Source organism: Onychostoma macrolepis, chromosome 06 (assembly GCF_012432095.1).
Source record: "Onychostoma macrolepis isolate SWU-2019 chromosome 06, ASM1243209v1, whole genome shotgun sequence".
NCBI lineage: Eukaryota > Metazoa > Chordata > Actinopteri > Cypriniformes > Cyprinidae > Onychostoma > Onychostoma macrolepis.
Genome location: NC_081160.1, coordinates 13,962,844 through 13,975,371, shown reverse-complemented (window position 1 = coordinate 13,975,371; position 12,528 = coordinate 13,962,844). Strand labels below are relative to the sequence as shown.

Genomic DNA, 12,528 nt, shown 5'->3' with positions numbered 1-12,528 from the left:
CACCTTGATAGACGCGAGATTAAGATTGGTAGAGGAGACAAATTGCCGCCAAGAATGTTTTGGTTCTGGGAAGAGAGAGAACGCGGGGAAGAATAACACATATCGCGAGCTCCGTTTAATTACTTATCTATTGTAAATGATCATTTCAAATAAAAATACTAATGAAAATATGCACCGAAATAATATTTGTGTGGTCTACATTTCAAAAGAATGATAAGAGTGAAAACTGTTGAAAACCGCTGGCCCTCGCCATTCCACAAAGTTTCGCAATTCAGGAAAACGTGTCTAATTATTAATGCTTTAAATTATGATATTTCGCTAAAACAAAGAGGTTTTAGACTATGGCAATAAGTACCGAGGATCCATCAATCGAGTACAGAATTCCGTCGGAGATTTTTTTATGACGAGCAACCGGATGTAGAACACATGACAACTTCCCGTCCCCACGTGTGTTGGGATGCGAAGCAAGTCAGGTTTCGTTATTCTACTAAACCTCTGAATATCTTACCCATTTATCTGAAGATTTACCTCACAACACTTAGAAATGGCTGACATTGTGCAACAACGATTAGAGGACAGAATACCATCACTTGAACAGTTGGAAAGAGTCGGTTTGCTCACCAATAAAGAAGTCAAGTGAGTATCACACACACAAACACAACAAATAGAAACAAGTGGTTCTATCCTGAAACAAACAGATTCCTCAATTAAGACTTTTGTTTCAGGTCTATGTTGAAAAGATCGACTGCTCTTGAATACAAGCTGCACCGAACAGTTCAGAGAAAAGACGATTTTATTACATACATACAGGTCTGTATTGACAAAAAGCTGTTTAATATATTTTTTGCACAAAAATCATCAGTATACATATTGGTTACCTGGAACATGATAGGTTGAGTTTTGCAAATGACCTTCCTAATCAGCTGCAAGGTTCAAATAACATGATATGTGACATTTAATTGGGTGTTTTTATTTCTGTTCTTCATCAGTATGAAATAAACGTCCTAGAGCTTATCAAGAAGAGGAGAGCAGTGAGTAGAGCTTTGGTTTATTTATTTTTAGAATATATTAGGAAAATGTGGCATTGTGTTATGGTAAAAGTAATGGCTATATGCACCCTGAACTGTACTGTTGTGTGTGCAGAGAATTGGTTACCATTTTAAACGGGAGGAAATTGAGTATCCCATCATTCATCGCATAAACAATGTTTTCAGAAGGGCTATAACAAAATGGCAGGTTGGTCAACATGAATCAATAACCTTACTTTAGATGTTGTAATTTGATGTCCAGTTTTTAAGTTGATTCAAATCAATGTTTTGTTTTGTTTTATCTGTAGGAAGATGTGCAGCTCTGGCTTTCTCAGGTTGCCTTTAATAAGAAATGGGTATGTCATTTTGTCATTAAACGTTAATTAAAAACAAGCAGATCTGTGGTAAAGTGTCTGTGTTGTTTTATTATGATTGTCAATTATTTAATTCTGTTCTTATCATCTTTCAATTAGGGCACAAAGTCTCAGCTCAGCAAGGTTTTGTCATCTATGTTAGCTATCCATCCTGACAAACCAGGTAAGCTTTTATTTAACAAAGAAAGTCATTTTAGTTGTAGTTGGTTTATCTAAAAGATTTATTGTTCTATATAGCATTCATATTTATTTTCTTTAGAGGTGTATGAACTTTCATAGCAGATGGCCAGAAATAAAATAATTTCATAATGCTTGCAGCTTTGTGGATAATGGCTGCTAAGTGTGAGATGGAGGACAGGAACTCTTCAGAGAGCGCCCGGCATCTCTTCCTCCGTGCCTTGCGCTTTCATCCTGAGAATAAGAAAGTCTATCAGGAGGTGAGAAGACACTGGCATCTCTTTGAATTGGCCTGAAACAACTAAAAACATATTAAAAACAGTCCACGCTGATGTTCATATAATAAAACTGTTCATTGTGTGCATGCACAGTATTTTCGGATGGAGCTGATGCATGCTGAGAAACTGAGGAAACAGCAGCAAGAGTTGGAACAAGCTAAAATAGATGTGGTAGGGTTATAAATGTAGATCTGAGTGCTTTCTGATTTTTGTTAGTTAAAAAGCAAGTAACAAAATATGTTTTCTCAATTTAGGGGGAATATACTTTTTCTTTGGACATCTTGAGTGGAAAACTTGCTGAGGTGGTGTACAGAGATGCTGCACAAAAAATTAAAGGTCAGCTAAATTTCCACAGAACCGTTCAGCTCAACAGGTTGCATTAGCTGAGTGCTGTGCATTTATCTGTCGTGTCTTATCAGGGGCTGAATTCATCATGTCGCTGCTACAGATTGCTGCCATCTTTGACTTCACAAAGGAGCTACAGGACACCATCCTGCAAGAGTACAGAGTTTTTTATTTTTCCCCATTTGCTTAACATTTCTGAGATTTAAGCAGACACATTTTTTTGTTTTTTTTCTTAGTTTTTAGATGATCACCTTAATTGACTGATTTGTCATTTTGTTGAATAATCCGCAATAAAAATGCTGTAGGAGCTATTATAAATGAACAGATTAACACTGAAGCCAGTATTGGGGGAAAATGCATTTACAGTAAGTAGTCATGAAAAGGTGATATTTGAATAATGTTTGTGTTCAGTCTGCAGACTCAGTATGTTGATGACTGCTTGATGTGGGATTTCATGGCTAAGCGTGAGCTGGATGCTGCTGGGGCCCCGGAGCTCCAGTCTGCGAAAGGAAGAGCTTCTGACACAGATCGCAGAGAAGAACGCTGCTGTGTCGTTTATGAGGAGGCTCTAAAGAGCCTTAATACAGGTATGATTTAACACACTGACTTCAGACATGTTCAATATTTGCATCTATTCTCATGGCCTCATTTGCCTACTGACATGTAATTTATTTTTGTAGAGGCCATGTGGACATGTTATGTCACATTCTGTCTTGAGAGATATAAGAGGAAGACAAACGTCACTGAACTCAAGGAAAAGGTGATAAACCTATTATTTTTTTTATTTTATTTTTTTAATTGGGGTGTTGCAGCGTTTGTGATAATTGTGATCAGAATAACATGGACTTGCTGTATTTGTCAAGTTTGAATTCTTATATTAAACCATATTTACAAAAAAGCTGACGACTTTTATAACCTGAATAATAGGCATATTCCCCCTACAAATTAAAGGCATATGGAACATTAGTTATTTTTAACAACTGGTTATGTCATCAGGCTAAGCAATAGCCAATGCTAAAAGATCTCACCCATTACCCTTGAAATCTGTCTGTCATCATAAGTTAGTTTATTTATATATGTATATATACAGTGAGGAAAATAAGTATTTGAACACCCTGCTATTTTGCAAGTTCTCGCACTTAGAAATCATGGAGGGGTCTGTCATCGTAGGTGCATGTCCACTGTGAGAGACATAATCTAAAAAAAAAAATCCAGAAATCACAATGTATGATTTTTTAACTATTTATTTGTATGATACAGCTGCAAATAAGTATTTGAACACCTGTCTATCAGCTAGAATTCTGACCCTCAAAGACCTGTTAGTCTGCCTTTAAAATGTCCACCTCCACTCCATTTATTATCCTAAATTAGATGCACCTGTTTGAGGTCGTTAGCTGCATAAAGACACCTGTCCACCCCATACAATCAGTAAGAATCCAACTACTAACATGGCCAAGACCAAAGAGCTGTCCAAAGACACTAGAGACAAAATTGTACACCTCCACAAGGCTGGAAAGGGCTACGGGAAATTGCCAAGCAGCTTGGTGAAAAAGGTCCACTGTTGGAGCAATCATTAGAAAATGGAAGAAGCTAAACATGACTGTCAATCTCCCTCGGACTGGGGCTCCATGCAAGATCTCACCTCGTGGGGTCTCAATGATTCTAAGAAAGGTGAGAAATCAGCCCAGAACTACACGGGAGGAGCTGGTCAATGACCTGAAAAGAGCTGGGACCACCGTTTCCAAGGTTACTGTTGGTAATACACTAAGACGTCATGGTTTGAAATCATGCATGGCACGGAAGGTTCCCCTGCTTAAACCAGCACATGTCCAGGCCAGACTTAAGTTTGCCAATGACCATTTGGATGATCCAGAGGAGTCATGGGAGAAAGTCATGTGGTCAGATGAGACCAAAATATAACTTTTTGGTCATAATTCCACTAAACGTGTTTGGAGGAAGAAGAATGATGAGTACCATCTCAAGAACACCATCCCTACTGTGAAGCATGGGGGTGGTAGCATCATGCTTTGGGGGTGTTTTTCTGCACATGGGACAGGGTGACTGCACTGTATTAAGGAGAGGATGACCGGGGCCATGTATTGCGAGATTTTGGGGGAACGACCTCCTTCCCTCAGTTAGAGCATTGAAGATGGGTCGAGGCTGGGTCTTCCAACATGACAATGACCCGAAGCACACAGCCAGGATAACCAAGGAGTGGCTCTGTAAGAAGCATATCAAGGTTCTGGCGTGGCCTAGCCAGTCTCCAGACCTAAACCCAATAGAGAATCTTTGAGGGAGCTCAAACTCCGTGTTTCTCAGCGACAGGCCAGAAACCTGACTGATCTAGAGAAGATCTGTGTGGAGGTGGGCCAAAATCCCTCCTGCAGTGTGTGCAAACCTGCTGAAAAACTACAGGAAACGCTTTGACCTCTGTAATTGCAAACAAAGGCTACTGTACCAAATATTAACATTGATTTTCTCAGGTGTTCAAATACTTATTTGCAGCTGTATCATACAAATAAATAGTTAAAAATCATACATTGTGATTTCTGGATTTTTTTTTAGATTATGTCTCTCACAGTGGACATGCACCCACGATGACAATTTCAGACCCCTCCATGATTTCTAAGTGGGAGAACTTGCAAAATAGCAGGGTGTTCAAATACTTATTTTCCTCACTGTATGTATATGTGTATACATATGTATATATAATAATATTATTATTATTATTATATTTTATTTTTATTTTTTAAATAGTCTATAGCTCTGTTCAAATTACAGGTTATCAATCAAAAAACAGTTTTGTTTTTGTTGTTTTTTCTCAGTACTTTTATTATCTGTCTGCGGATACTAATACTAACCTTTTTCTTATACAAAGTGTTTTTGGTATTTGTTGATTTATTGTCAGATTGACATATATTGTTTGACTGTTCACTTTTTCAGAGAAAGGAACGATTACTCCAAGTCTTACAGTGTGCTCATGATGCCAAGCTTTTGCAAGAGACATACTACAAGAACTGGGTAATGTTCACTGTTAACATAGGAATCTCACTGCAAAACGCACCGTGCTCCTCCTCCTTACACACCTTATGCAGCACTTGATTAAAATGGTGCTGCTGTAGTAATATAGGCCACTTTCTATCGCCTCAAAAAACAGCTACAGGTCCTGTTGTCATCAGGGGATACAGTATCTGCTACCCAGATCGCCATCACAGCTACCCAGCGCTTCAGCCAATCAGTTGAGATGTGGAGCTTCAGCCTCCAGACATTGGTCCATGTGGAGAGCACAGAGGCGGGACATCTATTCCAGGAAGCCCTGAAACACGTGAATCCCAAGGTAGCAGTTGTGCCACAGCTGCCTCTAAGTGGGACAGCAGATTTGCCCTAATTTGTCCACTTGAACAAATGAACTTCTTCTGAATGCTTTTCTTTAAAAAAATATTTGTATAATAATTGGATAACAGTACTATAGTTACATTTATGCACTTACATTAATGACTTGCATTGTTTTTAAGACTTGCATTGCTTTTACAGTTTTATCAGTTAATGCATTCCCTGGGAATTGAACTCCTGACCTTGGTGTTGCTAGCACCATGCTCTACTGCTTGAGCTACAAGAATTCCTACATATAACTGTAGTTAAGCCTCTGCTCAGTTCTGTCCTCAGCGCTCTTTGTAAACCAGCTAGTGAGAAAATCCATGTGTGCGGATTATGAAGCCTGTAGTTACATAACCTAGCAAAGAGGCCATGATCCAACCACATGGGAAATGATGCTATAGAGTGATATCCGCGTGCATAATTGTCCTGTTTCATTTATCAGTCCTTCATATCTTTGTTTTTGTCCAAACAATATGAAAAATCAATTTCTTGTGGAATTAGAGATATTAAGGGAGAAAAGTGAAGGAACCCATTGCTGTAATGAAATGTAATATAATACAATGAGGTCCAAATCCTTGTAGCAGTAGTGCAAATGAATAATAAATGTTTGTGCAAAACCTGATGATCCAATTTGAGAATATTCCAAAGAACATCTTTTGTACTTCACTGAAAGAAAGGAAATTGACTTGAATTGTACAAATGAGCTCCAGAGTCAAATGTCACGAATTTGCTTTTATATATATATGAAGTTTGTTTGCAAAAACAGATTACTCCATTTAATTTTAATTTTCAAAAATCATGTTTTTTATTGTTTTTATTATGTTAATTAGCTAGTTTTTTTTTGTTTGTTTGTTTTTTTTTTTTACCTAATCAAAATAACCCAACTGCAGTTTGATTGAGATTAATTGGAATGCACAATGAAAAAACATGATTTGGAAAATTGTTAAAAATGGAGTTATGTTTTTGCATATGAACTCTTCGTATATTCATTTATTTATTTTTTTCACTTTTCGTTTAAACCTTAATATATTTTCACTGTGGTATAGGGAGTTTGAACCCAAATATATATTTAATAATCAGTCTATAATGTTCTACAGGAAAGTCTGCCATTATGGCAGCTGCAGGCAGATTGGAGCATGACCTCACAGATACCAGAGGACACTGAGACCTTTTTTCAGGTGAGACATGACTTAAAAATGTTTGCACTAAAACTCATCCAAGACCAATTGATTATGGTTGATATAAAGGCAATCAGATCTTTCTGCATTTTTTTTATAGTCCTGATTACATAACGTTTCATTTGAATTCTAATGTAGTTAATGAATAAAATGTATTTAAATCGCTCCTGATCCTGTACTTGCAGAAAGGGCTTCTGTCTCCAGTACCTGCAGTGTCGTCTGCCATGAAGGAAAAATACCTTGAATGGTCATATAAAACTAGTGGTTACAAAAGGGCTAGAAAAGCATTCACAAGGTACACATCAAATACAGCTGTGCTCTATGTAAAAAAAATTAAAAATATTTACTATTTTGCATTGTTCTTATTTAAAATAATTATTTTACAAATGGAAATAACTGAAAATAACATTTTACAAAACGTTATTTTTAAATCTTAACACCACTGTATATCTACAAATAAGGCACAAGCAATTTAAAAACGACCTTTTCTCTTGGGTTTCAGCTTACATGAACACAGACCCTTCACTAAGACATTCTTCATGAAGATGATTGAGATTGAAAAAGAGCAGGTAAAAGTTATTTAGCACCTGGTGACAGGTGTCTAAAATATTTAATAACCAGTAGACGTGTGTATATAAACACATACGGTGTATTACTGATTTGTGTTATTCTCTCAGGAGACACCAAAGATGAGTAACCTGAGAGACTACTATGAGCGAGCGCTTCGTGAATTCGGTTCCTCGGATGAAGGTGAGTGTGATTCAGTGCTTTCAGCCTTTAAAGAGGCAACTCTCTTTCATACTTTGAGTAGTATATTTCACTGATCAACCAAAATAATTTGATGTCTTAGATCTCTGGATGGAATACATCAAGGAAGAGCTGGGAAGGCACGGAAACCCAGAGAACTGCGGGAAGCTCCACTGGAGGGCTGTTAAGACCCTGGAGGGCGAAAGTGTTGAGCGCTTTACCACGAAGTACACACTTCTGCAGACCGGGCACATGTAAAACCAGCATGACTCTTCAGTGTGTTTTCTGTATTGTTCATATTTGGACCACAAATTGGCTTCAGCGATTTCTCTTTGAAAAGCCCAATTCCCTGATCCTTCTGAAATGTTTCAAACATGCTGGTGCGTAGACATTTGTGCTTTTCTGTTGTTCCAGTAATAAACATTTTATTATGACATTGTCTTTGTTAAAGAAATGCTTTACATTGAATTTGAACAGATCCTCACTTAGACCAGCACACCAAATAAAACAAAAGTTCAATTCAAACGTAGTACAGTAGAGAAATGCTTTAGTAGGTAGCATCAATTCAAAGTCAAAATACTCTTGACTTTTCTTTTGCATTATAAAGCTAGACATTCATTTTGCTATGACAGAACAGGTGTAAAATTAAGTTGTTGTTTTTTTCCCTTCGGAAAAAAAGTTTCTGAGGAAATATGGCAAAGTAAAAATTAGAACCTATAAAGTACAATGGTGTGTTATCCGATGAGCTTTAACATGAAATCAACGTAAAAACCCACCTTAAAAGTTTGACACTTACATATAATAATAGTTAATACACTGATAACATTATCAAGTTGACTATATCAGATACCTTTAGCGATTAAGGACACTTCAAGTTCTATATCAAGTTAATCAAAATCATTGATGCCTCTCATTAACCATAATGTTAAGAAATAAGCTGAGATGTCATAGGTTAACATAGATTACGTTATGTTTAGTCATTGGCAAGTTGAATGTTTTTTTAAAAGTAACCAAGACACACTAGTGGACTCCACTGACGACGGCAGCAAACAGGCTGAAAAGCCTGCTGATCCAGTAGTTGTTTTGTGTTTGTTCAGCTGTCACCAAACTTTGTGTAAAGAACCGTGGACAGGTAGCATCTCTGAATCTTTCCTCTGTGTTAGCCATCAATGAGCTTAAAAGTACATTATAAGTCATGGTGGAAGACTACTTTTAATTTAGAGATACGCTTATTTTGGTTTACCAGATTACACTTAATCACATCAACCCAGATAATACAGTAGTGAAATTTTAACAGAATTGGAAACTAATAAAGTTTAGTAAATAATCAATTAGGTCAAAGTCAGATATGTTAAAATCCCTTTAAAATGAACTGAACAAAGCTTGGCATCAACATGGTTCAAGAATTCCCCCTGATGTCACCGATGTAGTCTTGCATACAAAAACATGTCTGAAATGCTGGGTCAGTGCTTCCTTAGCAGAATGTAGGTGAAGAGGGCCACAAGTCCAGCAGAGAGCAGGCCAATGACACACTGGTGGATAGTTATAGCACTCTCCAGTGAGTGAATGCGTTCTTCCATGGCACTGGTGTGGATGTAGTCATATATTGAGGCCCCGATGCTCCATACCGCCCAGACTGCATCCACCAACGCTTTCATTGTGGGAGACACCATTCAGTGTGTGGCTGCCCCACAGTGTAGGGTCCTCACAGCAGCCCTCACTCACCCCACCCCCACTATGGGACAGAGAATAAAGAGTAGAGTTGGTACACCAGTCTGAAAGCCTGAGGAGCAAGTAGTATTGACAGAAGGCAGTATAAGCTTGACCAACATGACCTTTTTTTAAAAAAGATTTTAGAAAAAATACCTGTGGGCATAGTAAAATTAAAATGTACCCTCAAACTAAAGTAGTAACACTGTCTGGGAATAATGTACATACTTATACATACATATACAATGTAGATACATATGTGACCCTGGACCACAAAACCAGTTATAAGTCGCACGGGTATATTTGTAGCAATAGCCAAAAATACATTGTATGGGTCAAAATTATCGATTTTTCTTGTAGGCCAAAAATTATTAGTATATTAAGTAAAGATCATGTTCCATGAAGATATTTTGTAAATTTCCTACCGTAGATACAGTATATCAAAACTGAACTTTTCTCAATATTTGGATTGTTTTGTTTGTTTGTTTTTTGCAACCTCAGATTCCAGATTTTCTAATAGTTGTATCTCAGCCAAATATTGTCCTATCCTAACAAACCATACATCAATGGAAAGCTTATTTATTCAGACTATGTATAAATTTCAATTTCAAAAAATTGATTCTTATGACTGGTTTTGTGGTCCAGAGTCACTTTTAATGTTCTATGCATCATCTATTGGAATATTTCTTATTGTAATATCTTATTTGGTTCTACAACAAATTCTTCAACATGTTAAAGGGATAGTTCTCAAAAAATGAAATTTCTGTTATCATTTCATCACGTCACCTTTTTCTGAACCATTTTCCTTCTTCTGCAGAACATAGAAGACATAGAAAGATATAGAAGACAGAAATGACTCAGTATTTATGTATGTATTCATTCATGTTGTTGCTGTTATTATTATTATTATTATGTGCATAGATTGTAAGTCAATGGCCACCAACCTTTTTGGTTACCAACATTCTTTAAAATATCTTCTTTTGTGCTCCACAATAAAAAGCAAGTCATACAGGTGTGGAACAATGACAAATCTGCATAATTACGCAATACGTAGTTCCTATTATGGAACACACAACACGCAGAATCTTCACTATCCCGTGGTGCCTAAAGTAATACCTTTATTACGCGAAATAGAAAATAATCAAAACAATGCATGCGTTTGTATGAAGAATTACTCACAGGAAGCTCTAGGGCTTTCATACAAACTAAAAGAGATGTGCTGTTTTATATTATAACGTATTTGCTTGTAATAGTGGCGTTTTTTGTTACTGCATTGACCAGTCAAGTCAGCCCACCTGACTGAACGAGCCCAGATACAACTCACAGCCCTCATGTTTACATGTGTAATATAAGCCTGGCATGACACAACAACAGCAACAGTGCGACATTGGAGCACAATTCAAAAGCTTGTACCACTTCCGACACAATCATCAATTTAAAAGGCCATGAGGAGCTGTACAACAACTTTGCACTGTTTTACAGGCCATTACTGCTCAGTTCACTAGGCCCATCATATATCTCCCCATGGCTAAAAGCATCATCTGTGCTGGTTAAAATGCACTATGTGTGGGTTAGCATCAGTCAGTTTCCGAAAGAAGATAACAGCATTTGGAGAATGATGAGAGAAAAGCGTCAGAGGGATGAAAACAATCAGCTGACATCCCTGCTCGCGCAAACAGCGTGATGAACAATGATGGAGACTCACCAGAGGATCGCCGATGTTAGCCGAATGCAATGTGGATGGTCATTCGTACAGTTTAATATTTTGTGAAAATATACCGGGCCGTATGTCAGAAATCCTCTACCCTCCGCCGCGAGCCCGAAGCGGCTGCCGTGATGACGACATTGTAAAGGGCGTGTCTTCCTTTGAGAAGCAATTTCACTGAATTAAATCAACTTGTAAACGAAGACAAATCTCTTTAAATAAAAAGAGGGGGTCTTGGGAGGAGATCAACAACAGAGAACACGAAAAAAAAAAACTTTTCAAACACAATATTGGTATTTAAATTTGCTTTTAAAATGTTTTTGTATATATGATTTTATGTTCTTTTTATTTTACTTGTTCTATATAGGCTCGTAATATTTACCTATACATCTACAGTCGTGGAAAAAGTAGAATAATACCAGTGTTTACGAATGGTTTATATTATTGTATAAATAAATACACATACAAACATATTAATGTGTCACCACAGGGGGCCGCTCCACACTGCAATGAGAGCCTTTAGAATGGGAATCCCAAAAAAGCATACATTTACAGTCTGTTGCCTAATGACAGGATAATTTCAGTTTTCAAAAAAGACCTATAAAGACCAGAAATAAATTTAGCACAATTTTTAAATGGTGTTACGCGGACATTAAATGTAAACACTTAACAGACTTTAGAGGCGACATATATGTAATAATAATGGATTCTTCTATATATTAAGTAAAAGCGCTAAACAAACCGTGTTTATATACATTTCATTAATTTCTTTATTTTTATAAAATGCCACTAAATCAGTAGGTGTTTTGATAGCACATAAAGGACGTGATTTATTATGACATCGGTTCTACAGAGGATCTTGAAATAGCCAGGCTATGCAGTCACATCAACGATCCAATTTTGGGAGGTCCCGGGCGCGGATATACACATCCTACTACGATGAAGTATTGGCTTATGAATATTAATTAGTTTGAGTGACGTCTAACCAGTAGGTCAAACCAGCAAGCGGTTTAACTAAAGAGTAACCAAAGATTAAAAATTAATTAGGGTACGTGAATGGACACTCTTGGAGGGTTACTAAGCAACGTCAGCCTGGCTTAATTAATATTCATAAGCCAAGCTTTCACCATAGTAGGTTTTTCTGATTCTGGTCCCAGACACAATTTATTCCGCATGTGGTCGAAGGAACCAGTCGGTGGCGCTTGAGCGCAACATGTACAAATATGATATGTCTACAGCAGCCAGATGGATAATTCATTAATAACGAGCACATGGGGTCGCTCTGGCTAAAACAGCATACATGGAGAATTTCAAAAGGCTTGCGCATTAACGAGGCTCACTGTTCCACCGCGTATTATTGACTTTTTCCCTTCGTCCACTTTTGCGCAAAGGGAGAGTGTTGTAAGCGGTCCCTGTGGATATACTGTGTCTTCATGAGGAGTTGAGCGCAAATAAGGGGGCGGGTGATGATAATGTGTGAAGAGTGGCAGCAACTTCTCACTACACGGCAACATTTTCCGTTCTTCTTCAGGCGATATGCCCATTCTTTCTAAAGAAGGTCCAAGGAGGAAGGCTGGTGGTGGACATGGTGAAAATGACAGGTAAAAA

The 12,528-nt window shown here is 37.4% G+C and overlaps 1 protein-coding gene and 1 long non-coding RNA gene across 2 annotated transcripts; one reads left to right on the top strand and one right to left on the bottom strand.

The window, feature by feature from the left end:
- The first annotated feature begins 398 nt into the window (after nucleotides 1-398).
- utp6 (UTP6 small subunit processome component) lies at nucleotides 399-7,939 on the top strand. Its single transcript, XM_058778089.1, has 19 exons — nucleotides 399-636; nucleotides 726-810; nucleotides 990-1,031; nucleotides 1,144-1,236; nucleotides 1,337-1,384; nucleotides 1,502-1,565; nucleotides 1,721-1,839; nucleotides 1,951-2,028; nucleotides 2,112-2,193; nucleotides 2,277-2,358; nucleotides 2,614-2,789; nucleotides 2,883-2,962; nucleotides 5,146-5,223; nucleotides 5,360-5,539; nucleotides 6,678-6,758; nucleotides 6,944-7,053; nucleotides 7,261-7,327; nucleotides 7,436-7,508; nucleotides 7,609-7,939. The coding sequence occupies exons 1-19, from the start codon at nucleotides 545-547 to the stop codon at nucleotides 7,761-7,763; spliced, it is 1,785 nt and encodes a 594-aa protein (XP_058634072.1). The 5' UTR covers nucleotides 399-544; the 3' UTR covers nucleotides 7,764-7,939.
- A 752-nt stretch (nucleotides 7,940-8,691) lies between these two features.
- Nucleotides 8,692-11,073, bottom strand: LOC131541972 (uncharacterized). The gene is made up of 3 exons (XR_009271636.1): nucleotides 10,921-11,073; nucleotides 10,002-10,026; nucleotides 8,692-9,240 (listed from the first exon to the last, which is right to left on the bottom strand). It is a non-coding gene; the product is annotated as an uncharacterized LOC131541972 (long non-coding RNA).
- Between the last annotated feature and the right edge of the window lie 1,455 nt (nucleotides 11,074-12,528).

Coding starts and splice junctions, on each gene's coding strand:
- utp6 (XM_058778089.1), top strand. CDS start 545: ATGGCTGACATTGTGCAACAACGATTAGAGGACAGAATACCATCACTT. Junction 2,029..2,111: donor AACAAGCTAAAATAGATGTG/GTAGGGTTATAA, acceptor TTCTCAATTTAG/GGGGAATATACTTTTTCTTT. Junction 5,224..5,359: donor AGACATACTACAAGAACTGG/GTAATGTTCACT, acceptor CTCAAAAAACAG/CTACAGGTCCTGTTGTCATC.